Source organism: Myotis yumanensis, unplaced genomic scaffold (assembly GCF_028538775.1).
Source record: "Myotis yumanensis isolate MYYU_CA2020_CCGP unplaced genomic scaffold, mMyoYum1.0.hap1 SCAF_9, whole genome shotgun sequence".
In the NCBI taxonomy this organism is placed as follows: domain Eukaryota; kingdom Metazoa; phylum Chordata; class Mammalia; order Chiroptera; family Vespertilionidae; genus Myotis; species Myotis yumanensis.
The window spans coordinates 33,256,804-33,282,022 of NW_027223760.1; the positions used below are offsets into that span (position 1 = coordinate 33,256,804).

The 25,219-nt window shown below is 41.6% G+C and overlaps 1 protein-coding gene across 1 annotated transcript; it reads left to right on the plus strand.

Moving 5' to 3' along the window:
• Positions 1-792: 792 nt before the first annotated feature.
• WEE2 (WEE2 oocyte meiosis inhibiting kinase) lies at positions 793-24,592 on the plus strand. The gene is made up of 11 exons (XM_070425066.1): positions 793-1,134; positions 5,889-6,085; positions 7,951-8,002; positions 10,386-10,558; positions 11,988-12,109; positions 17,012-17,158; positions 17,809-17,916; positions 18,044-18,129; positions 18,941-19,111; positions 20,969-21,111; positions 24,436-24,592. The coding sequence occupies exons 1-11, from the start codon at positions 793-795 to the stop codon at positions 24,590-24,592; spliced, it is 1,698 nt and encodes a 565-aa protein (XP_070281167.1).
• Positions 24,593-25,219: the final 627 nt, after the last annotated feature.

Here is a 25,219-nt window from a genome sequence, read left to right on the forward strand (position 1 = left end):
GTGGGAGGGTGGCTGGGGCTTTGTGGGGGGCTGAAGTTAAGCCAGGTGTATCTGGCAAAGACCTAAGGTGTGTGTCCATTAGGGAGATGAACTCCAGCCTGGAAATGTTAGAGCAGTGGTTCTCAACCTTGGCTGCACATTAGAATCACCTGGGAATCTTTTTAAAATCCTGATTTCTGGGCCTCATCCTCCGGAAATTCTGTTTCTTTGTTATGGGGTGAGGCCACAACATTAGTAACAAAGAAACAGAATTTCCGGAGGATGAGGCCCAGAAATCAGGATTTTAAAAAGATTCCCAGGTGATTCTAATGTGCAGCCAAGGTTGAGAATCACTGTGTTAGATCGTTATTACACCCAGGTGATGCTGAATTCTAATGAACTCCTTTTAGCCATCGGAGGGGAGTGAGAGAGAGGGGAGGGGGAGATTTCTAAATGGCAGGTGTAAAAGAGTGAAAATGATTTCTTTCCAATAATGAGCTTGTAGCACATGGGTACAGGGAGACTATGTGTGATGTCCACAAGAGTTTTAACATAAATTGAATTTAATTACTCAAAGCGTTGCTGGCACTTTCTTTAATCAGAATGGAAATAAGGGCAAGCTGAGATCTTAGGACACGTGGTCCTTAAGGGAGAAAATGAAGGGTGTGCCTCATGCGGCGGTGAGTGAGCAGAGGGAAAGGCAGGTTAGGACTGCGGAACTGGCTGGCCTCGGTTCTCTCCCGACTTCTGCATCTCGATACTGTGCCCCTCTGACAGGCCTTCTCGCCTACCGTGGAAAGTTCTTTGGCTGAGATGGATGACAACAGTATTAACAGAGAACTGAAGCAGAAATTAAACTTCTGTTGTGAGGAAGAGAGTGAGAACAAAGAGCAGAAGGAAGCACCGGAGGGCTGGGAGGCCCAGACCCTCACCCCAGAGCAGTCTGAATCCAAGGATTCAGAGGCCCCGTTTACACCACCCAGGATACCCCTGAGGGACGCACGCGGACTCCACACATTTCAGGAAAAAGCCAAAGTGAGTCCAGAGCCTGGTTTTGGGACCCTGGTGTCAGAACCACCCAAGTGTCCTACAACACCAGCCCAGCCAGATGACAGAAGCAAGCTGCTGTACTGCCAGAGTCCTGTCACTCCCAAAGTGAGTAAGTTTTTGGGAGAGGGGCCCAGGTTCCTTCAGTTCAGCTATTAGAGAAAGAGGACCGATCCGTTATGTGTATAGGGTGAATATGCCTCCCAGGCTGTCTTATCCCCAATTCCGTATTTATTGGTAAAAATAAATAAGAGCTTCAAGTTATCAGAAAACAGAATTAAATGTCTCACCAGCTGTCTTCCCAAAACCACTGCTGCCAGCAACTATTTGGTGGAGGCCACAAATAAATGTTGGGTGGGGGAAAGTTCCTAGTTAAAGAATATCGGCACTGGAAGGAATATTGAGATCTAGGCCCACCCCAAGTGCACAATACACGAGAAAATCAAGGTCAATGGCAGAGACAGGACTAGAAACCTGATCTTTTGGCCTCAGTCTATTCTTTCCATTATGCCAACTATTCTTTTATGATTATTTACTCATATTTCCTAATATAAGAATGTTCACATTCTCTGTTTGAACATATTCATTTCTCCTTATGGCTGCTTTTCCCAGAGGGAAGTCCTCTCTCTTCCCTGGCCTTGTAACATTCAGGCTCTTCTGTTATATGTGAGCAAAGAGGTAACCTGTGACACTTCTGTATAAGCCAAGGATTGCCGATAAGCAAACGTCCTGAGTAGTTGGCATATTCCTCTAGTCCTGTTGTAACTGGTCTCCTGCTACATTTTTTGTGTTATTCAAGCCAGGGCTACCTCTAACAGGCTGGTGCTGTGGTGTGTGAGCCTCAGGAATGGTATTAGCTCTACTTTCTGCTGGCTCAGCTTGAGGTACTTAAGTTCATCATCATAACATCTGTGCTTCAGATTGTAGCACAGTCACTGTCGGCAGGTCTCTTTAGTACCTGCTGAGTGTGGGCACTGTGTCTACAGGAAATACTAAGCTTCTTGTCTGAATTGTAGACAAACTACTCTAGTGTCCATCGGTGGGTTTTTCAAAGGTCCCAATATCTACCAATCAATAATCCACTGACTTTTTTTTTTTTTTGAGAACCTACTGTGGGCAAGGAGCATAAGACAGTCTCTGAGAAAGAGGAGATGTGCCTATAGACGCTATGTAATAGGTGCTTCAAGAGAGGTCAGAGTTCACTGGGTGGATTGCTTCTCAGTGGTGATCAGGAAAGAAATAAAGGTGAAGGAAGCATATGAAGGTCAATGAAGTTGGTATGGTTTTAACATATAGGAAGTAGAGAGTGGCCTGAGAGAATATGGTGCTGAGCAAAAGTACACAGGTGAGAAAACATGACATGGTGTGTATATTAGTCATTCATTTAAAAGCTAACTGAACACCTTGATATGCTAGCTGACCCTCTGCTGTCACACCCATTTACTGCTTTCAAAGAGTGCCCACAAAATAAAGATACATACAATACTGAAACAATAATTAAAGTTCAGATCAGATATGTTAGAGGAGTGGTACTACATGATGAGAAAGAATTAGAAATTAAGTCTCAAGATATCAGAGAAGCCTTTCCTAGGAGACCAGCGTTCGAGAGAAATCTTAAAGAATGAGTTGGAGGTTACCAGGCAAAGAAGAAGGGAATGAGCACTTGAGGCCAAAGGAAAAGCTTCTACCAAATTGTCGAGGGGAAAGACCATGCTGCCCCTGGAAAACTGCATGTTACTCAGTAGTGACAGGGTCTATACATGTGAAAGTGCAGGCAGTGACGCCAGAGTTGGTAGGCAGGAGCTAGATCAAGACTTTATCCTAAAAGTGCTGAGAAGGCCAGTAAATGGTTTTGACCAGAGGCACCTTTGAAAAATCATGACCTTCATATGAAGGATGTAATGGAGCAGGAGAGATCCTGGAGGCAGGGCAGTATTCACAGTGGAATTGTTGAAAAAGGAGAAGGACTTGAATTACAACAGCAATAAATTGAGAGATGTTTAGGAATTGGTAACTGACTTGATGGAGAAGTTGAAGGAAGAAGAGAGAGCTGGGGTGCAACCAGGCTTCTTGTTTGAGTACATGGTACCTTGAATCAAGACAGGTGACACTTGAGGATGTACAGGCTTGGCAAAAGCAGAGATGTCATGCAATTGGATAAATGGGTCTGGAGTACAGGGAGACAATTTAAGTTGGAGATCAATATATGGGCACTGTCAGCATTTAGGGAGCTGTTGAAGCTTTAGGTGGATAAGTTCATGTAGCCTGAGTAAGGAGAGAAGTGGTTTGAGTTAGGAGTCTTGAATGATGCCAAGATTTGAGAGACAGGCAGAGGACAGAGTTTGGGAGGGAAACTGGAAATTCAACTAGGAAAGTACATACTTTATGAAGAATAGAGTTTGGCTCAGGGTCAGAGGAGGGAGGCTACTGCAATAATAATTGGAGATGTTATACCAAAGTCAAGGATGCATGGGGAAGGAATGTTGGTTTAGTTTAGCCTTGCCAAAGGATAGGGCCAGAAATCACCCAAAATGTCTTCAGCTCACCATAAGGACTTCCTAGCAGGATGGAGATATAGAAGAGCTTCCTTAGGAAGTAGTACGGTCCTTGTCACTGAATGACCACTTGATAGAGACATAGAAGGGATTCGAGCATCAGGGCACTAATTATAGTGACTGGGCCCTTAAAGTTTTTCCCAGTCTCAATACACTATGATGTTGCGCCTTAGTGGGAGGTTGCCGCCTTCTCGCCTTCAGAAGTCAGGGAGCTGTTGCCCAAACTTCCTTTCTTTCTCTAAATCATCTATAATAGAGCTGTTAAACTTACGGAATTAGCTCCACTCTCTGGAGCATATTTATACTCTCAACCTGGTCATCTTTCCAGAAACTTTCAATCTGCTATACTTTTATGAAATTCCTTTCATGAATCTGGTCCAAAACTATGTTCTTATAGGTTTCAAAAGTATTACTCATAATTCTGTCATTCTGGCAATACAATCTTTATTAATATAACTAATATCCTTCCCTCTATTTTAAGTGGAGCTCACAGAATCTACCAGCTTTCACATTTCCAAACTAGAAATTCTGACATTATCTGCCCTGATGTGAACACTTTTCCTTCCTTTTATCTGAAAAATGTCCAGGCCCTTTTTGCTGTCCTGGAGGTGTGGCAGCCAGAGCTGTGCAGCATTCCAGGTGTGGATGCCCCACTATTTTTTTATAGTAGATAGATGTGCTTTATTTTCCATAGGATGATCAGCATCACAAAAAAACTGTTTCTCAGATAATGATTCACTATCATTCCAGGTCCATTTCCTGAATCACATTGACAACAGAAATATTATCCAGTTGTACTTCTTTTGAACCAATACTCAGCCCTATAATAAACTTACAGGAAGACTATGAGTTTGTCATTGATATTTCTCTCTCACATCAATATTTCTCTCTCTTTCTAAAATCAATTAAAAAATGTTAGATTACTATGTGTACTTCCTTCATTTCTGCTTGTATCAATCACTTAGTGAATATGTATAAGTTCAATATTCATTTTTTTGTAGCCTCACATTCTTTAAATTACATTTGCATGCAGTGAATCATGTTGTAATCTACCTTCTGCTTCTACATTGAAAAGTCATGGGCAGAGACTATGAAAGAGTAGAATTCTTTAATAAAGAGCCTCACAGTATAATGCTTATACTATGAGGTTTTATCATGGCCCCTGTGTCTACCATGTACTCCTGAAGACCTATGACACAGGTATTCCTCTGGCCCCTGCTATCTAGGTCATAATGGCATTCTGCTGTCTCATCAGAATTCTCTGTCTTTGACCTCTCCCCCTCTGTCTTTTGGTTTAGTTCTCGTTAGGTTTTAGGCCTGTGTTCTCTTATTGTAACCTACTTGGAGTGGTAAGTCCTGCACATTTTCTTCTCATTGACATATTAATTAAAGCCACTCCGAAGCCTTATAGCTCAAGGACTTAGAGCATTACGTCTCCATTTTTTTTAACCCCACTTCATGGAGCTCTTTTGATTTGGTGCCTACATTTTAAGAGGAATTGGAAATATTTTCCTTCATGTTGAGTCTATGAAATCTTTCCCTTACAAAGTGAAACATCAATGAACAGCTACTTAATGGACCATTTACGAGCTCGAATTCATCTCTGCACCCCTCACAGCACCCAGCTCAGAGTCAGCTACTTAGTCAGCAGCAAACACAAATTTCGATAAATGAATGAGGGGGCATTAAAGTACACAGTCTGAGATGTAAGGACCAGGTCTTCTAAAGTCATTTTCATTTGTCTGAACTTAAATGTCATCCTTAAAAAGTTGGAGGTGGGACTCAATTTGGTGGTTTTCCAAGCTGGTGATCAGAAGTGCCTAGGGCAGCGGTTCTCAACCTGTGGGTCGTGACCCCTTTGGGGGTCGAACGACCCTTTCACAGGGGTCGCCTAAATACATCCTGCATATCAGATATTTACATTATGGTTCATAACAGTAGCAACATTACAGTTATGAAGTAGCAACGAAAATAATTTTATGGTTGGGGGTCACCACAATATGAGGAATTGTATTAAAGGGTCGGGGCATTAGGAAGGTTGAGAACCACTGGCCTAGGGGAAAGAGGGGGAGTGTAATGACAGTAGATTTCTGTGTGGGTCCCATGAATCAGAATATCTAGTGGTAGACTGGGAATCTGTATTTCTCACCAGAGGACCAGTTATGAAGCAACTAGTTTGCACTGAACCAGATAACGTTCAAGACCCCTTTCATCAATAACAGTCTTTGGTTCAAATATTAACTAGCTAACTGGTATGGAACTTTTTTTTAACTAACATCATCCTAATTTGCCTTATGTCATCCTTAGGGCCAGCCAAGCCAGTCCATGATTTCTTCAACAGGGAAGCTGCCCTCCCGAGGCTCTAAGCATTTTAGGCTCACACCTGTCTCCATAACAGATGAAATGACCTCATTAGCTCTGGTTAATATTAATCCCTTCACCCCAGAGTCCTATAGAAAAGAGTTCCATCAATCCAGTGGCAAGAGGAAAATCCGAGGAGATCCGTAAGTATAGCATGGCCAATGATTTTTGAGAACTGATCTTACTATGGTCAAGAGGAAGAGAGAATGTTGAAGTGAGATTAGGAGCAAGAACTCTTTTAGAAGGAAACTGGCATTGGTTACATATCCCCTCCTTTCTAAATGTCAATGTTGGTTTCCCCTTGCGTGGGTTGTCACAGAGATTCTAGCATCTTTCCATTCTGAAGTGTACTGTGAGGTGCCTTCTATAAAAGGACAGCAGACCTCTGACTTCCATTAGGAAGTTAAATGGGCTATGGAATTGCCTTCAAGGGGTCTCCTATGGTCAATAGAAGGTTAGCAGTTGGGGAAAGTACAGTTCACACTTCAAAGAGTCTGTTACTGTTTCTAGTCCAGCTTGTCTGACTGGTGATGAGAGCTGTGGGGCAAGGATTTGAACTTCTCTGCAGGTGTTGGAAGACTGGCTGAAGAGAAGAGAAGAGCGTTGCTTTCAGAAGTGGTAAAAGCCCAACGGCACCACCGTGTGTCTCATGCAGGGACATTTCTTTACCATGTCCCCCCAAGGCTCCTTTTTCATAGAAAGAAACCACCTCTAAAATGAGCCAGTCTCTGTGCCTGATAATGTACTTGGCAAAATAAATGCACAGCTAGCAATCTGAAGTTTGCAGAGCATTGAATGTGCTACCTTAAGTTGTTTCTTTGGGGATCAATGACTATATATTAACCAGCCTTAGGCCTAGAATAGGTTTTCTCAACACTGTCTTCTGGATCTTAAGTAAACAGGACTTCAGCATAAGTAAACCACCCATTTTTGTTACCAAGAATTCTGTTGGTTTTAGTTGCTTAGGATTATTTGTAAGTCATCAGAATTTGTGGTTTCACTTGCACTGAAGCCAGCCAGACGAGACAGTTCATCTGAATTCCTGGCAATGGAATTGGTGACACTTTAGTAACGTTGCTTAGTGCTGAGAGGGCATTTTTCTTACTTATTGTATTTAATAAAGTTTCAAATGTCATATCCAATTTAGGTCACACATGTCAAGTATCAATTTATTTCCACAAGTGTGATGCCCTCCATTTGCCATTAATACTCTGTACTTCTCCAGAAGAAAAATCTATAGCTTGGCTGAAAGCAAGATAGAAACTAAAATCTTGCTTAAAGATTCAGGATGCAACTGCTCATGCCAAAGAGGAGGTTTGTCAGAGACTTCAGCTAACCTATTAGTATTTTTATTAGCTTGGCATTACACTCATAGATGAGGAGAGTTGAGATTTTTACAACAATTTTTGTTTTATAATTTCTATTTAATCTTTGTGTATTGTTTCTGACATTCTTTGTTATTTAAGGTTTCTAAATTCTATGTAGTTAAAAGAAAGGTCATCAACAATATCTTAGCCAGGGTCAGACCTCCTTCTGCTATATTTCTGGTTTACCAGGAACCTCATAGGTGCACAGCCAGGTTCTGGGGGAGGTGGAAGGAGAATGTGTAGGTGGCAGTGAAGAGCACTGACAGTTTCACGTGTGTTCTGTGTGCGTTCCTGCCTCTGATTCTCAGCAGAAATTGTCCTATTTGCCTAAAACCCCTGCTCCTTTCCTTTATCTCATTCTGACTCATTCTTGGAAGCCTAGCTTACATATCCTCTCTTTGGGGAAATACTTTTATGTTTGAAATAATTAATTGGATGCTGTCTGTGTATCCCTTAATATCTTGCTCTTATCCTCACCTGGGTTCTTATATTGAAATTTCTGGTTTTCCCTGTCCCCAAATATAAATTGAAAAAGGGAAGGAATTGTCTTATTTAGTCTCATAGCCCCAGAAACCAGTATGGTACCAGGATCAATAAGTGCTAATCCTGATCATATGTTGATATCACTTTTTTTTTTTAAGCGAGGAAGCTGATCCCGGGGAAGGCAAAGTAGAACAAGGGCTGCCTGCCAAGGTGAGCACAGTTCTGTGGCCCAGCTATCGTAACAGTCATTTCATTCTCCTGCCTCTGTCTCCTCCTTTTCTTCTCTGTCCTTTCTTTTTTTTTTTTTTTTTAATATATTTTATTGATTTTTTACAGAGAGGAAGGGAGAGGGATAGAGAGTTAGAAACATCGATGAGAGAGAAACATCGATCAGCTGCCTCCTGCACACCCCCAACCGGGGATGTGCCCGCAACCAAGGTACATGCCCTTGACTGGAATCGAACCTGGGACGCTTCAGTCCGCAGGCTGACGCTGTATCCACTGAGCCAAACCGGTCAGGGCAATTCTCTGTCCTTTCTTCCTCCCTTCTTCCCTCCCTCCCTCCCTCCTTCTTTCCTTTCTTCACTCCACCCCCTACCCCCAGCACTTTGTAGCAAATTGCTTTGCAGATGAATTTATTTGGACTCTCATCAGGATCTATATTATTAGCTAGTTGTTACTTTATTTTATTTATTTTTTATAGAGGAAGGGGGAGAGGGAAACATTTATTTGTTCTTCCACTTATTTATGCATTCTTTTATGTGCCTTGACTGGAGATTGAACCTGCAATCTTAGCATATTGGGATGATGCTCTAACCAACTGAGCTACCCGGCCAGGGCTAGCTAGTTATTAACTTTGCCAGACATTGTCTGATATATGCTGAATCATTATTGCTGAATCATTACTTTGGAGTATTTTTATATGAAAGGTTAATGCTTCTGTCTTTGATCTGGGGGAAGTTCTGTATTCATAGGGTAGAGAAGTGAAGGAAAAACCAAGATATTTAAGGTCCCAAAATAGAAAAACAGAACAGAGAAAAATGGCATGAAACCACTTTTATATATAAAATCTTAGTTCTTCAATATGTCAACATCTATTGATTTTATAATGTTCACAATCTTTGATCCAGTATCTATCATTTGATAATATAACCTAAGAAAATAATGCTGAAAATATTATCACAGAAGTGTTTATTGCAGACTTAACTATAAGAGAAAAAAAACTAAATAAAATGAAAGAGGAGAGAGTACTAACTGTCCAATAATAGAATGGCCAAGCAAATTACAGTTTAAAGTCAGGGAAATATTACATTGCCATTAAGATCTTTATCATGAAAACATGGCTATGTTTAATGTTCAGCAAGCAAAAGGAGAAGGAGAAGGAGAAGGGTTGAGGTTGGGGAATGATGTGGATGGTAAGCTGGCCTATTAGGAGTCTGAGATGAGGATGGGAAGGGAGTGGGTGAGCGACTAGTAGACAGCCTTGAGGCCTCTGATCAGACGTTTGGAATCCTCGTGGGAAACAATGAGGTGTTTCCTATTCTGTAGGGTCATTTTTCAAAAATAATTCTTACTATTAGAGGAGGTGGAGAGAGGGCTGGTTGCTACAGCAAATCCAGACATGGAGGAAACAGAGCTTGAGACTGGCTAAGGACAATGGAAAGTATAGATCTTACTGATGAAGACTGACTGATATTGGATGTTGAAAATGAAGTGCAAGTAAGAGTCAAGATTTTTAAAACTTAAAGTTAGATTTAAAAGTTCATGCTTATGGAGACACTAGAAAAATGTTGGGTTTGTGGAACTAAATCAGTGTGGATTGAGGTTCATATAAATTTATGGAAATCAGAGCCACCATTTACTGAGAAGTTGACTATGTGCTTGGCATTATACTAAGTTACACACACACACACACACACACACACACACAAATACACAATTTTCTTGAGTAGTATTTAAAAGAATCCTGAGGAGTAGTTGCTATGAACCTGATGAGGTTCATAGAGATGAGAAAAACGATTAAAAATTCAATGATTTGCCTGGGGTTATTTACTAGCTGGGCAATCAGTGATATTGCTACTTGGCCAATAGGGGGAGTGTTTGTCATATCTGAGCATATAATATGAAATAATAAATTTGATAATTTTGTTTTCCAGACTAAGATTTTTGAGGAAGCAAATTGAACCCAAGTATGTTTATTCAACTTGAGATAATTAACAGCCAGGGTGTGAGACCTGTAGACTACTGTCAAGGGAGGTTGTTTTGTGTTTTTCCCTAACATGCCCTACCCAGCTCCCAGTCACTGCTTCAGCTGAGGACAGTAAGGTAGCTCTGGCTGTGAGTAGAAGTATCCCCTCTAGGAACACACAGATAAGAATATTATGACCAGATAGGAAAATATAGTGCAGAGAAGGTAGTCAGCAACTGGGGAGGTTCTTGGTACCATGACTATCAACACAGATAAAATCCAATGGATTTGCCCCGGAAGTCTTCTTGGAAACTTAGAGAAATATAGGAATATAACATGCCTCAATTTTATTGCTCACAACATGTTAGGAAGGATTATTTTAACCTTTTTATTAAAATATTTCAGAGATATGTTCTACGAGAAACCAACATGACTTCCCGTTATGAAAAAGAATTCATGGAGGTAGAAAAGATTGGAGTTGGGGAATTTGGTACAGTCTACAAGTGCATTAAGAGGCTGGATGGATGTGTCTATGCAATAAAACGCTCCACGGACTCTTTTGCAGAATTATCAAATGAGTGAGTACCTTTGAAATGTACTAGAAGCACAAACTTGGATTTGGAAAGCTTTTTCTTGTCAAAATATTTTAAATAATAGCACTGATGTCATTAAAAAAAAAACATTTACTACTTTTTTTTAAATCACTCCACCCCCTCCATTGTATGTTGTCTCACATTTATAACCTTTCTGAGTTTTCCATATCAGATGTAAATTATTTCTTAAAATATACCATGATCATTTCGGGTCATTTTGTGATGTGTGTGTGTGTGTGTGTGTGTGTGTGTGTGTGTGTGATTTTTGTGGCTTTTACTACTGGTCTTACTTCTTTTTAATAATTAGTAAATTTATGGAATGATCTTATGGTTTCTGTTTAGTTCATCAGAAATATTGCCAAGTAGTTAACTCCATGGTTTATCTCTACTTTGCATTAATAATGAATTTTATAGTCAAGTTTCAAGGACTATAAGGAAGGAAAAATTAACAGAATTAAATTTCATTCCCAGAAATAATTGTTCTTCTTTTTCACAAGGATAACACTTTCAAAAATGTTTTTTTTTATTAATTGTGGGGATGTAATACTTATGCCAAATCTGAAATGATCAATTTTAGAATCCCTCATTTTCACTTTCATTTTTAAAATATATTTTATTGATTTCAGAGAGGAAGGGAGAGGGAAAGTGAGATAGAAACATCAACGATGAGAGAGAATCATTGATTGGCTGCCTCCTGCATGTCCCCTACTGGGAATTGAGCCCACAACCTAGCCATGTGCCTTGACCAGGAATCAAACCGTGACCTGGTTTAGGTCAATACTAAATCACTAGGCCACAATAGCCAGGCTAGAATTCATCATTTTTATACTGAAACTCACCAAATACTGTATTTTGCTTTTTTTGGGTTGGATTTCATGTTCCACTATAAATATCTCTTTCCAAGAGTGTCCCCTCACTACATATTGGCGAGTTTAATATTGACTCTGACTCTCTAGCCTTCATAGAGAAGATAGAAGGCTCATGACAATATCCACAATCAAGTCCATGGTGGCCTTCTTATGAAGCCCATCAAGATATTTTAATATGATACAGTAAAATAAAGATCCAAAGCACGTCTGCTGTTAAGGTAGCACCACTTAAGCCTCCTCTTTCTTTGTGCCATGTTTAATCAAAAAAACCATGGACTTGGGTGTCAAGATGACTAAGGTTCTAGTCCGAGGTCTACTTTCACTTGCTTGAGTTTGGACCATTCACTGACCTTTCTAAAGCCTTTATCCTTGCCACTGTATCTCACTGCATCATTATGAAAATTAGGGATAGAATAATAAGCAAGTAGTGAGCATTCAATAAGCGTTCTGCCATTGTTAATAATGAGTCATATCTTGTCTTTTCAAAAAACATTTGCATGCATATTATCCTGATTCGTTTTCCTCAATGCTTTTCTATCTCTCAGGAATTTGGTTTTGCATGAAGTTTATGCTCATGCTGTACTTGGTCATCACCCCCATGTGGTCCGTTACTACTCTGCATGGGTAGAAGATGACCACATGATCATTCAGAATGAATACTGCAATGGTAAGTATGTGGACTAATGTCTATGGACAGGGAGATGAATATTTTTTTAAGTTGATTTGAGAGAAAGAGAGAGAAACATCGATTTGTTGTTCCACTTAATTATGCATTCATTAGTTGGTTCTATATGCCCTGACTGGGGATCAAACCTGCAACCTTGGAGTATGGGGACAATGCTCTAACCAATTGAGCTACCTGGCCAGGATGGGAGCTGAACTATTACGTCTTCAGAAAAAAACCTTTGCCTCTTCCTTGTAGTTTGTGCTGGGTGTAGCACAGTCATACCTAAAATGTCTGCCCTGCAGTTTTGCTTGGAAGCAAAGAGCTGGAGGAAATGAGCTGAGCTGAAAAGGAATTTCAGGTTTATGCTATTACATATTTCTTTTGAAGCTGATGTGTAGCTGATACATAGAAGCTCTCACTCCCTTCACACTTTACTTAACTAACACTAGAGAAAGAACTTTATCCTAGTGATTTGAATGGTAAATTGCCCTTTTATCGTTTGCTAGGTATTCTAAAAGATGCAAGCATGGTCCCTACAATTTTAGGGAGGGAAGAGGTTAGGAGGTGGTAAATATATACAGCCAACTCCTGAATTGGGATTGTTCCTGCTTCTTGCGGCTTCTTAAGCTTACGAGCCTGTGTTCTCACCAGAATAAGGGCATGGGGAGGGAGCTGGGGTTGAAACACGTGACTCCAGGTCTATTCTCCAGGGTCGTTCAGAACTGTACATACACAGTAACCAGTAAAACTGTTGTTCTGGGCTATTTAAGTTACAGAGTGGTCTTATGGTTTAACATATTTCTAATCCATGACTAAGGGGTTGACATGACAGCAGTTTTGTGTTGTTATGCTCAGAAATATTTTTCATCAGAAAGTTGAGTGGTAAAGTAGAAAAAGTACTATCACATTGAATAGAAACTTGCCATCATTTGAGGAGTAGCAATTATTTGGCATTTCCTTGTTGTTTCCTTATAGCTTGGTTTGTTTGTAGCCTTACCTGTGAACTTTGTGGGGGATTTCCTCCAACGGGCTCACCCCAAATCCCTTTTTCTATGTCTCTTGGGGATAAGAAAAAGGACCCCATCTTTATACTTAGAATTGAAAGGTAGAAACTTTTTAGTCATCTTCTCTTCCTAATTTCCTTTTATCGTGACCTGAGATTCCCTATTTCATTACTCCCCTCTCTATAAGAATACTAGTTTTTATTTCTATGACTTCTAGCTACTGACAAAGATAATATCAAATAAAAATTACTCAATAAAGCAAAACAAAACATATTTGAGGCAATATAAAGATTTCAGATTTTCAAAAGAAAGAAATGAAGTGATTGTTCCTATTACAAATCACATTTTCATTCTTTCTAACATTTACTACCTTCTACAGGATTGATACTTATTAAGCTCTAGGGCAGCGGTTCTCAACCTGTGGGTCGCGACCCCTTTGGGGGTCCAAAGACCCTTTCACAGGGGTCGCCTAAGACCATCGGAAAACACATATAATTACATATTGTTTTGTGATTAATCACTATGCTTTAATTATATTCAATTTATAACAATGAAATTGGGGGTTACCACAACATGGGGAACTGTATTAAAGGGTCGTGGCATTAGGAAGGTTGAGAACCACTGTTCTAGGGTAAGAAACACAGTAGAGTGAGATAAGTCCTTATCTTCAAGGAGCTTTATTCCACTTGCTCTGTGACAGTGAATACACAGGAGACAATTAGGTGCAGAGCCAGATGTACAACTATGGATAAAAAGGGTCCAGAGAAGAGGAATGTGAGCAAGAGGCAGCGTGGAGTGGTACAAGGGGCCAGGGCTTTGAAGTCGGCAGACCTGGGGTTGATACCCAGCTTTGCTGCACATTAGTTGTAAGATCGCTGGGATGTCACTTAATCTCACTGAGTAGAGAGACTGCAGTAATGACTTAAGGGAGTAGTTTGAGAATTAGCAACCATCTATGTCAAATGCTAGCACAGTGACAATGCCCCATACATAGAGAGAAGTCAGTGTTATTAGAATAGCCTGAGAAAATCTACAGGAGGTAAGACTTGACGAGACCATGCTGAAGGATTAGGAGAGTTTATAGGGAAGGGAAGGGAAAGGAAGAATCCAGTTAGGAAAACAGCCACAAGCACAGGGCAGTGGGTCTAGCCTAGCAGACAGTAAGGAGACAATGGGACCGAGGGGACCCCTATAGAAGGAAAGATTAACAAAGTAAAGTGTGGGAAATCTAGAAAGCCCCGAAAGCCAGATGGACTGGATGTGATGGATTATGGGGAATCACTGTCTATGCATCATGGTGGTCCTCAAACTTCACTGAGTACCTACCAATTAAAATGTAACTATGATTTATCAAATGTAATTCACACACTTTGAACCTTTCAAATGTGAACTAATCATGGAAAATAAAGAATGTCCTTCTACCTTGTCTTGTTTGTAGTTATGGATACTTCATGTTGAGACTTTGCCCTGTGGCTCTAAACAAAAGATAAGTTCAAAGTATCTGTAAGGTACCAGAGTAACCAGTGGCTCGTTTCCCCCCCCCCCCCCCCCCACCCCCCGCGGCAATTCCCTACCTTCATCTTTTTCGTCTCCTGTCCTGTCTGCCCATACCCACCCTTACCTTGTGCCCCCAGCATGTCAGAGCAGTCAGGTCTGAACAATCAGCTATGGCTTTAACTCAGACGATAAATTAGATATGATTTAGACAACTTAGATTATAACTCCTAGAGACTAGCAGTCATCTGATTTCCCCTATTGTCCCTTTGGAGCCCTGAACCAATTAAATGTTCCCTCCTCCTCCCCCACCCTTGCCAAGATCCCCTACAAGTTACCTCTGGGTCGGCCTCAGCAACCTGAAGGTGTTCAGGAGCAGGTAGGTTCTGCAAACACCAGGTAGGTTCTATCAGGTCCAGGGCTGGACGGTGAATCTCCCTAACAGGCAGTATTTTCCTGTGTTGTTTTCTGTTACTGAAGTTTTTTAGAATGGCTAGAATGGCGATTCTCACGTTTGTCCGAGTGATATGGCGTTGGAAGTCGGTGTCCTCTGCGAAACACCAGTTCCTCAGTATTGCTATGTCTATTCACACATACTTGCTTGTTAATACTGTTCAGTAAAGAACAGCTAATTATGCTCTTCTATAAGAGGTGGATAGTCAGCTTTAGCTGTAGCAAAATAAGGATATTCAAATACCTTTGTGTACTGTATACATGAGTACTTTTCAGTAACTTCTACTATTGATAATTATTACTTGGCTAACTGTAATGTGACCTACAGAGCTTCCAAGTAATTACAAGTGCTGCTAGCACAGGTCTAGTTATCCTTACTAAGTACTGTACCTGTAGCTCTTGGGGGCATTAGAAATATTTCTGCTAATCCTCTAAAATAGTGGTTCTCAACCTTGGCTGCACATTAGAATCACCTGAGAATCTTTTTACAATCCTGATTTCTGGGCCTCATCCTCTGGAAATTCTGTTTCTTTGTTACTAATGTTGTGGCCCCACCCCATAACAAAGAAACAGAATTTCCAGAGGATGAGGCCCAGAAATCAGGATTTTAAAAAGATTCCCAGGTGATTCTAATGTGCAGCCAAGGTTGAGAACCACTGCTCTAAAAGAACATGTTAAAGGGTTTCTAAGTACCCCCAGACTCCTTTCTTTCTGTCCTTTTATGGGATCCTTGACTCAATCTTGCTCTTCCCTCTGTTGCCAGGATAGACATTTAGTTCAGAAAATATTTATTATGTGCCCGACCTGGGAAAGTGAAGATAAGATGCAGCCCTGCCCTAAGGGACACCCTGGCTGATAGAGAAACAAGTGTTCTAATGGACATGGGCCTGGATGTAGCCCTTCCCTCGCTGTCACATCTCATTACCTCATTTGTAAACTTAGCTTCCAGTTGACTTAGTTTTTAACAAGCTCCAACGTATTCTTTAGTTATTCTTCCTTTCTAATTAATGTCACCTGTAGTACATAAAATCTTTCCTAAGAAGGTTCCCATAAAAAACAAAACAAAAAAAACCCCATTTAGCACTCCTTGTGTTTCTGAAAGGGGCTGGATTCCTTTCCTTCCGGAACTTAAGTACTTTAACACAATAGATTCATCTTTTATATAGGATACTCTTAAATATGGATTTCCTAAAAAATACTGTTACTGAAATCCTATTGTTCTGATATACACTTAAAGGGTGGAACAATGGCCTTTATAACTGCCAGGGAGACACTGAGCTCTATAATTTTGACTGATGAGGCTATCACTAAGTGCTCATTAATGAAATAAAGGATTTGTAAGCATTCTAATACCTTAGTAGAGGGGCATCTAAGACCAGGGCGTCAGATGAACCCAGACCTTACTTATTATTGATAACAATGATAAATCAGGAGATTAAAACCGAGGCACAAATCTTGTGGTTCAACTTGGAGATGGGAGTATATTGATGTTTTATATTTTTCCTTGGTTAACAATCATTAAATGTTCTTATTTGGTTGTATATTTTTAATGGAATTAAACTTAGAATCAATTACATTAAATTACTAGATTGACGCTGACATGAAATTAATCATCACACTAATAGTAGCTATATGACTAAGGCTGACTGGCCTCCTGGTTAATAATTAGGTAAAACTTTAATTAGTTAGTTGAGGCATACTCGAGACAATAGGGCCACATATTGGATATCTGGGATATGGCATTTTCCTCTTTAAAAGCCCTGTAATTCTTCTTTTCTAACATGTCTGTAGTATGGGCAGGGGGAAGATATGTTTGGCATTGACATTGGAGTAATCTAGACTTGCTGGACTGGATTTATTCACAAGAAATTTATTATTTACTCTGCTTTCCTCTGTAAGATTCACACCCTTTCTCTCATTCTGGGGGCTACCCTTGGTCACTCTTTCCTAGGTGGGAGCTTACAGGCTGCTATATCTGAAAACACGAAGTCTGGCAATCACTTTGAAGAGCCAAAACTCAAAGACATCCTTCTGCAGATCTCTCTTGGGCTCAAGTACATCCACAACGCTGGCATGGTGCACCTGGACATCAAACCGAGTCAGTATGCTCCCCTCTGTCCCTCCAACCGTATTTAGTTCTTACCTCCCTCTTGTCAGAATCGGTGCCTATCTGTCTATCAGTGTCAAAGATGCTGTTTGCTGGCAGAGTCCTTTTCTTTCATTTGTTTCCCCTAAACAAATTCAATTAAACAGCTTTCACCATTTTCTCCCTGGGCACATGGAACACAGAGAGAAAAGACTTTCTCAGATAGTGAAGCCAAAGTCTGAAAATAATTATTTAATTTACCACATAGATAAATGACAACATATTGGCTACATCCTGACTGTGTTTACTGGTGCTATACCCTTTCTAATTCACACCGATTGAAGTGAGCAGAAATGGATGCTTTGGGCCCTCATCAATATGAAACTCAAGGAACTGTCGTTACTGTATTATGTGTTTTTCTTATTTCTTTGTTTTGTGGCTACTAGCCTCTTCAGAGGATATTTGAAATCAGTTTCACTTATCAATCACTGAGCTGTTCATAAGTAGTGTGAGAGATTCCAGGGAAGGAGAGGCCCCTTGTACTGTTGTTACAGGCGCAGAAGAGGAAGAGAGGAAGGTGCTGTAGTGGCAGATACAAAAAAGAGTCTTTGGGATGAAAAAACATAGGAATCATTATTTATGTCAATTCTATATTTTTGCAGGTAACATCTTCATTTGTCATCAGATACAAAGGGACTCTCCTATAGTGCAAGAAGACATTGAAAATGATGCTGATTGGTTTCTCTCGACCAATGTGATATACAAAATTGGTGAGTCTGCCTTATACTCTGACCTGTATTCTTTTATCCTGTAAAATGTCTACTGATGACTCCATTTACTCCTGTTTTAAGAAAGACATGCTTGTAAAGAGCTCTATTTCTTTTTTTTTTTTTTTAGGAGACTTGGGTCTTGCAACATCAATAAGTGAACCCAAAGTGGAAGAGGGAGATATTCACTTCCTGGCTAAAGAGATTTTGCAAGAGGTATAGATTAGGGAAACGGAGGCTATTTTATAATTCATTTAACCTTTTGACTCTCAAATGAAAGAAATGGAAAGTATATATTTATAATTTAAATTGATATTATCTCTTTTCCTATTCAGAATGGAGACCAAAAATAGGAGAGAATTTCTCCCTAAAAAAGCATGAGAAAGCTGGCTCACTTATGGATTAATCAATATTTGTACTGTTCTTTGTAAAGGTCCCTTACTGTTTCTAGTATTTCTTAGAATTCCCAAACTCCTGGATTGCTTAGTAGGAAGAAAGAATTGATTGGCCCAGCCCATCTTTATTCTACTACTCTCCTGTTGGCAGCATATCAGCTTTGGTCATTGAAATGACCTTTAGTTATTACCTACCTTCTAGGACAGTGGTTCTCAACCTTCTGGCCTTTTAAATACAGTTCCTCATGTTGTGACCCAACCATAAAATTATTTTCGTTGCTACTTCATAACTGTAATGTTGCTACTGTTATGAATCGTAATGTAAATATCTGATATGCAGGATGGTCGTAGGCGACCCCTGTGAAAGGGTCATTCGACCGCCAAAGGGGTCACGACCCACAGGTTGAGAACCGCTGTTCTAGGATGTCTGTGGAGTCAGGCCTGGCACAGTGATGTTAATCGGGTGGATTTGTGCTCTATCCTCTATCTTCCTAGAGGTAAAGCACTAACCACGGAGGATGTGTCTGTTTAAGTTCACATGCATTCAAATGAACCTTTCTTACCAGTTGTATTTTAATCTAGACTCTCTTCACTTGGCAAACAAACTAGCCTTCCTGTCTTCTGTTTTGAAGGATTATCGGCATCTCCCTAAAGGAGACATATTTGCCTTGGGATTAACAATGACAATGGCTGCAGGAGCAGAGTCATTACCCAGCAATGGTGCTGAGTGGCATCATATCCGAGAGGGTAACCTTCCACACATTCCTCAGGAGCTCTCAGAAGAATTTTACAATCTGCTCAAGGTGATACCTCTTAAGAAATGAAGAGAAGATGGAAATACTGATTTTTTTTAAAAAAATGTAATGGCAAGTAGGTAGGGAAAGGGAAAAGGCGATGTTGGCAGTGCCACTGACAGAGGAAAAGGGAATCAGGACCAGGAAGCCCAGCAGAGACGGCTGATTGAAAGCATCTCAAGGACATTTAGAAACTATCATAAATACCTTTTATGTTATGGTTTAAATATCCTGTTACATTTTTCTCATTTGCCTTTCTGAACAACCCTGTGAGGTACATAGTTGAGAAGACCTAGACTCACAGCAGTTTCTGGACTTGTATTCCACCTTTGATAACTGATTAACTCCAAAATCAAACCTGTTCTTTTTGCTCCTATTTCAGGGTTTTAATTAACCATTGTCAATAGTAACAGTGATGTTATTACTGAAACACACACACACACACACACACACACCACCTAAATTTTGAGTGTATAGAAGAAAGTATAAGCTAACTTATTAATAACTGACAATACTACCATTCATTTGAGCTGTTGGAAGAAAGGTAATGTCAATTCAGGAATCTATGTGTCACTTGTACTCAATGATATCTGTAGGAACTAGGAAAGGGAGATATTACATTGAAACAAAGAGAGGTACAAAAAAATCTACACTATCGGGAAGTTTGGACTTATACTAAGAAAACAAAAGGTATATGTAAGACTTATTTCAGGGCTTAAGGAACAGGATCTGTTAGGATCCCTAAAAGCCTTAGAAATACCTACTCTTAGGGATTAAATTTGAGTTCCACAGTTACCCTGAAAACTTCAAATTTAGTCACAAACTTGTCCTTCCCCACTTCTGCTTTCCTGAAAGGAGACAAACCCTTCCTCAGAGTGGTTTTTGTTCACAGTGTAATCACCTATTTTTATGTGTAAATTGCCCTTCAACTTAGTAGATAAGTATTGAGTACCTCAGTGCTGGTAATACATATATGTTAATTCATTTAATTCTCACAACTGCTGGAAGATGAACATCGCTGTCCCACATATCAGGAAAGGGAAGCTGAGTTTCAGCAAAGAGACTTGCCCAGGCTCTAGTTTTGCTCAGTGAATAGAGCATCGGCCTGCGAACGGAAGGGTCCCTGGTTCGATTCTGGTCAAGGGCACATGCCTAAGTGACAGTCTCTATTTCCAGTAGGGTGTGTGCAGGAAGCAGCCAATCAATGATTTTTATCATTGATGTTTCTATCTCTCTCTCCCTCTCATTTCCTCTCTGAAATCAATAAAAAAAAATTTTTTTTTAAAAAAAGAGACTTGCCCAGAACTACATAGTAATCGGGAGCTGGCTCTGACCGTTGCTCCCCAGATGGAGGTGCAGTGTTTTCTTCATTATACAACACTGCTAATTGCTGCAGATAATTAGGCATTTTCTACCGTATTAAAATCATTTTAGGTTACAGACACCCCCCACCTGAAGATAAGTGCTGTATGAATGTTGTTATGGTGTGGTATCCTTAATTTAAGTGAAAAAGGAGCATGTTGTGGTAGAAAGTAAACTGAACCAGGAGTTGGGTAACCTGGATTTGTCTAGGTCTTGTCAATGACGTAGACAAGTCACTTTATTTTAGGACTTCAGTTTCTTCCTCCTTGAAATTAAGGCATTAGAGTAGTTAATCATCCCACTAGCTCTAAACTATGATACTTAAAGTCAGAGGTATGGATGACTGACCTACCAGAGAGGGTGGAGGTAAATTTTCATCTATTTCTTCCCTCCACACAAAGGAGAGGCAGAGTTTCACAAAACCCACAGCAGAAGCTGGCTTGGTGTGGGCTTGGGTGGGCTGACTTCCCAAACAGTGAAGCTTCTGTTTCCTCACATTATCAGAACATGATCCACCCTGATCCCAGGGAGAGACCCTCTGCAGCAGCTCTGGCCAGAAGCCGGGTTCTCCGTCCCACCCTGGGGAAAACAGAAGAGCTCCAGCAGCAGCTCAACTTGGAAAGGATGAAGACAGCCACACTGGAAAGGTAGATTTTGGATGCTGCAGTTGAGAAAGAACCTTTTTATGAACTGCTCATAGTGATATGACTGGTGTATCTGCTTTGTGGTTTCATAAGTGGAACTTGTGTCTGCAAGTGGAACTCAATATTATAATACGTAGGTCTCTGCCCACACAGAGACTAGCAGCATGCAGCCCTTTGTAGCACAGGGTTGAAGGCTCTGGGATTGAGAGAGAAAATTCAATTAATGCAAAGGAAGCAGAGTGAAGATTGCAAATACAACCAGTAAAGAAAACTTAGTGGGATTCTGAGTGACAACAGGTGTTCAAGAAACTGGTGATCTCCCAATGCGAGGTAATCCTAGTCAAGGTGGGCAGAGGCTGATTTTAGAATCCCACTAAATTTCAGGGGCAGGCAGATATTCTCTCTTGGTACATGTTCAGAGGAAGAGGTATTTTTCCAAGCTAAAGGGAGCAGTCTGATGACTTATTCCTGTAACTTGTATTCATGTGTGCATTAATTTGTTAATCTATTTATTCATTAAACAAATGGGAATTAATCAGATAGGGCTGGTATAAAGGTCAGGCAGTGATGTTTGAGCAGAGTTCTAAAGGCATTTTAAAGTGATTTTTACATACACTGTGCACTATTAAAAATATAAAAGAAGATGGTCCATGTGTAAAATAAGCTTAGAAGTCCAACTTATTTTGGATACACAATCCATCGAAAAATAATTACCTTGAAAAGGCCACAACATGATGTATTGGCAATGAGTTATGAAGACTTTAATCAGGCAATTCTTCCTAATAAGCAACTTACTATCTTTTTGCTCTAGTTTTGTTTATTAGCCAGAAAAATGGAATCCAAAATACAAATATTTATAGACTAGAGGCCTGGTGCACAAAAATTTGTGCACTCGGAGGGGGGTAGGGGGTCCCCCAGCCTGGCCTGTGCCCTCTCGCAGTCTGGGACCCCTTGGGAGATAACGACCTGCTGGCTTAGGCCTGCTCCTGGATGGCAGAGGGCAGGCCCAATCCCTAAGTGCAGCCCCTGGTCAGGCTCAGAGCAGGGCCGATTGAGGAGTTGGGGTGCCGCCCCGTCATGCACAGAGCAGGGCGGATCAGGAGGTTGCGATGCCACCCTCAGTCATGCTCAGGGTAGGGCCGATTGGGGGGTTGGGGCACCGCCCCCTGTCACACTCAAGGCAGGGTCGATGGGGAGGTTGGGGCGCCGCACCCTGTCACACACTGAGCAGGGCGGATCAGGGGGTTGGGGCGCTGCCCCCGGTCACTCACAGAGCCGCAGGGCAATCAGGGGGTTGAGGAGCTCCCCCCTGTCACTCACAGAGTAGGGCCGATAGGGGAGTTGGGGCACTGCCCCCTGTCACACACAGAGCAGGGCCAATCAGGGGGCTGGGGCGCTGCACCCTGTCACACTCAGGGCAGGGCCAATGGGGAGGTTATGGCTCTACCCTGTCACACACAGAGCAGGGCCAGTGGAGGGGGGTTGGGGCGCCACCCTCTATCACCCACAGAGCAGGGCCGATCAGGGGGTTGGGGCACCACCACTGTCACACTCGGGGCAGGGCCAATGGAGAGGTTATGGCTCTACCCTGTCACACACAGAGCAGGGCCCATGGGGGGAGGGAGGGTTGGGGCGCCGCACCCTGTCACACACAGAGCAGGGCCGATCAGGGGGTTGGTGTGCTGCACCCTGTCAAACACAGAGCCGCAGTGCAATCAGGGGATTGGGGAGCTCCCCCTATCAGGCACAGAGCAGGGCTGATCAGAGGGTTGGGGCGCCTTCCCCTGTCACGAACAGAGCAGGGCGGATAGGGAGGTTGTGGCCCCGCCCCCTGTCACACACAGAGCCACAGGGCGATCAGGGGGTTTGGGCGCTGCCCCCTGTCATGCTGATCCCGGTGCCGGGAGGCATATTACCCTTTTACTACATAGAATAGAGGCCTGGTGCATGGGTGGGGGCCGGCTGGTTTGCCCTGAAGGGTGTCCTGGATCAGGGTGGGGGTCCCCACTGGGGTGCCTGGCCAGTCTGGGTGAGGGGCTGAGGGCTGTTTTCCTGAAGCGAGTGACTGAAGCTCCCAACCGCTCCTTGTTTTCTTTTTCTTTCTTTTTTTATTCTGGGCCAGCTTTAGCTCTGAGGCCTCGCTGCTGAAAACATTGATACAAAGTTTCGGTCCGCTGGCTTTCAGTCCGGCTGGTTTCTGGTGTTTTGTTTAGCTTCTTATTTGCAACATAGTACATAGTTGCTTAGACTTGCATGTGAGAGGCTGGCAAGTGAGGCGGGGAACGTTGGAGCAGCAAGCAAGCCTCATGCTCGCTTCAGTGCCTGGCTGCCGGCCGCCATCTTGGCTGACAGTTAATTTGCATATACTCACTGATTAGCCAATGAAAAGGGTAGCGGTCGTACGCTAATTACCATGTTTCTCTTTTATTAGTGTAGATATGATGTCACAGGAATATACGTTTTTCTTCGGTGTGGTGTGTACATTCTGCAAAACCAGCTATGCAGGCACAGGTGACTGTCATCAGTCACTACCAGCAATGGACATCCATTATAGAGATGGGGCAGATGCCTGCTTGAAATTGTCTAGACCAGGGGTTGGCAAACTTTTTCATAAAGAGCCAGATAGTAAATATTTTACACTTGTGGGCCATGTGATCTTTGCTGCAATGACTCAACATAATGTAAAAGCAGCCATAGGCAACATATAAGTGAATGGGTGTCGTTAAGTTTTCCAATAAGACTTCATCTATAAAAACAGGTGGCTGGCCAGATTTGACCCATGGCCACAGCCTGCACTACAGGATAATCTGTAGTTCCCTCCTTATTTTTTAAAAAATATATTTTATTGATTTTTCACAGAGAGAAAGGGAGAAGGATAGAGTTAGAAACATCGATTAGCTGCCTCCTGCACACCTCCTACTGGGGATGTGCCCGCAACTAAGGTATATGCCTTGCCTGCACACCTCCTACTGGGGATGTGCCCGAAACTAAGGTATATGCCTTGACTGGAATCGAACCTGGGACCTTTCAGTCTGCAGGCCGACGCTCTATCCACTGAACCAAACCTGTTAGGGCCCTTCTTCTTATTTTAAAGACCATTTATGCCCCAATCAATAGGATTTAGGAAACCAAACCTGCCATATGTTGTAGCACCTGTGGGCCGGGCTTTTTTTTAAGACAATCACAGGAGCAAATTTTCTGTGTATAGCTTAGGCTTGTTTCTATAAATACTGAAATAAAAAAAATCTCTATCTATATGGTAGTTTTGATCATGAACATCTCTAATTTAGGATGGAGTAACACGTGGTTTTCCTCTTTCATTGCTAGGGAACTGAGAGAAGCCAAGCGGGTCCGGGAGCCCTGGAAAGTCCACAGTGACTCTGAGGTCTCGGGGACCCTTACAAGATCAGGAAGCACCAAACGGCTAGTGGGAGGAAAGAGTGCAAAGTCTTCAAGCTTCACCTGTGGGGATTCTTCCCCATAAGAACTCAGTTCACATCAACCCACAATATATATTGACCATGCCAAACTATCTCTTGTAAAAGGAAAGCTTAACCCACTTCAATACCCAAAGATGTCGAAAGCTACTCCTAATTTAGCTTTTATAGCCAAGATACTAAAGCTATTGAGGCCTTTATTAGCAAGGGTCTCCGGTACCATAATCTCCTCTATTGTTATATTCATTGGACACAATGGGAAAGCATGAGCTTCTGAACGGATGGAAGAGAAGGAACCAGCCCTCAGTGCAGCCCATGAACTAAGACGTTGCTCTCATTAATTATCTATGAAGGACCCCAGTGACTCTTCCTGCACATTGAAAAAAAATGTTGAGTTGTAACAGCTTACAAGAAAATGCACCTGGATTTCAACAAACATTCCCTGGGTTATCTGATGGTATTTGTAAAAGAATTCTCAACCACTTTAGTTTTCCTACTGTGTTCTCTGAATGGAGACCATCACCTCCTTTGATATTGTATTTATTAAATATAAATGACTTCACCATTATTTGAGGTGGATAGAAGTAAGGCTATGTATAACTTGAAATTTCTGAGCTGGCTATTAACTTATGGGATAAAAACACTGGTTAGGGGTGTGAGGGAAATTTGATGTG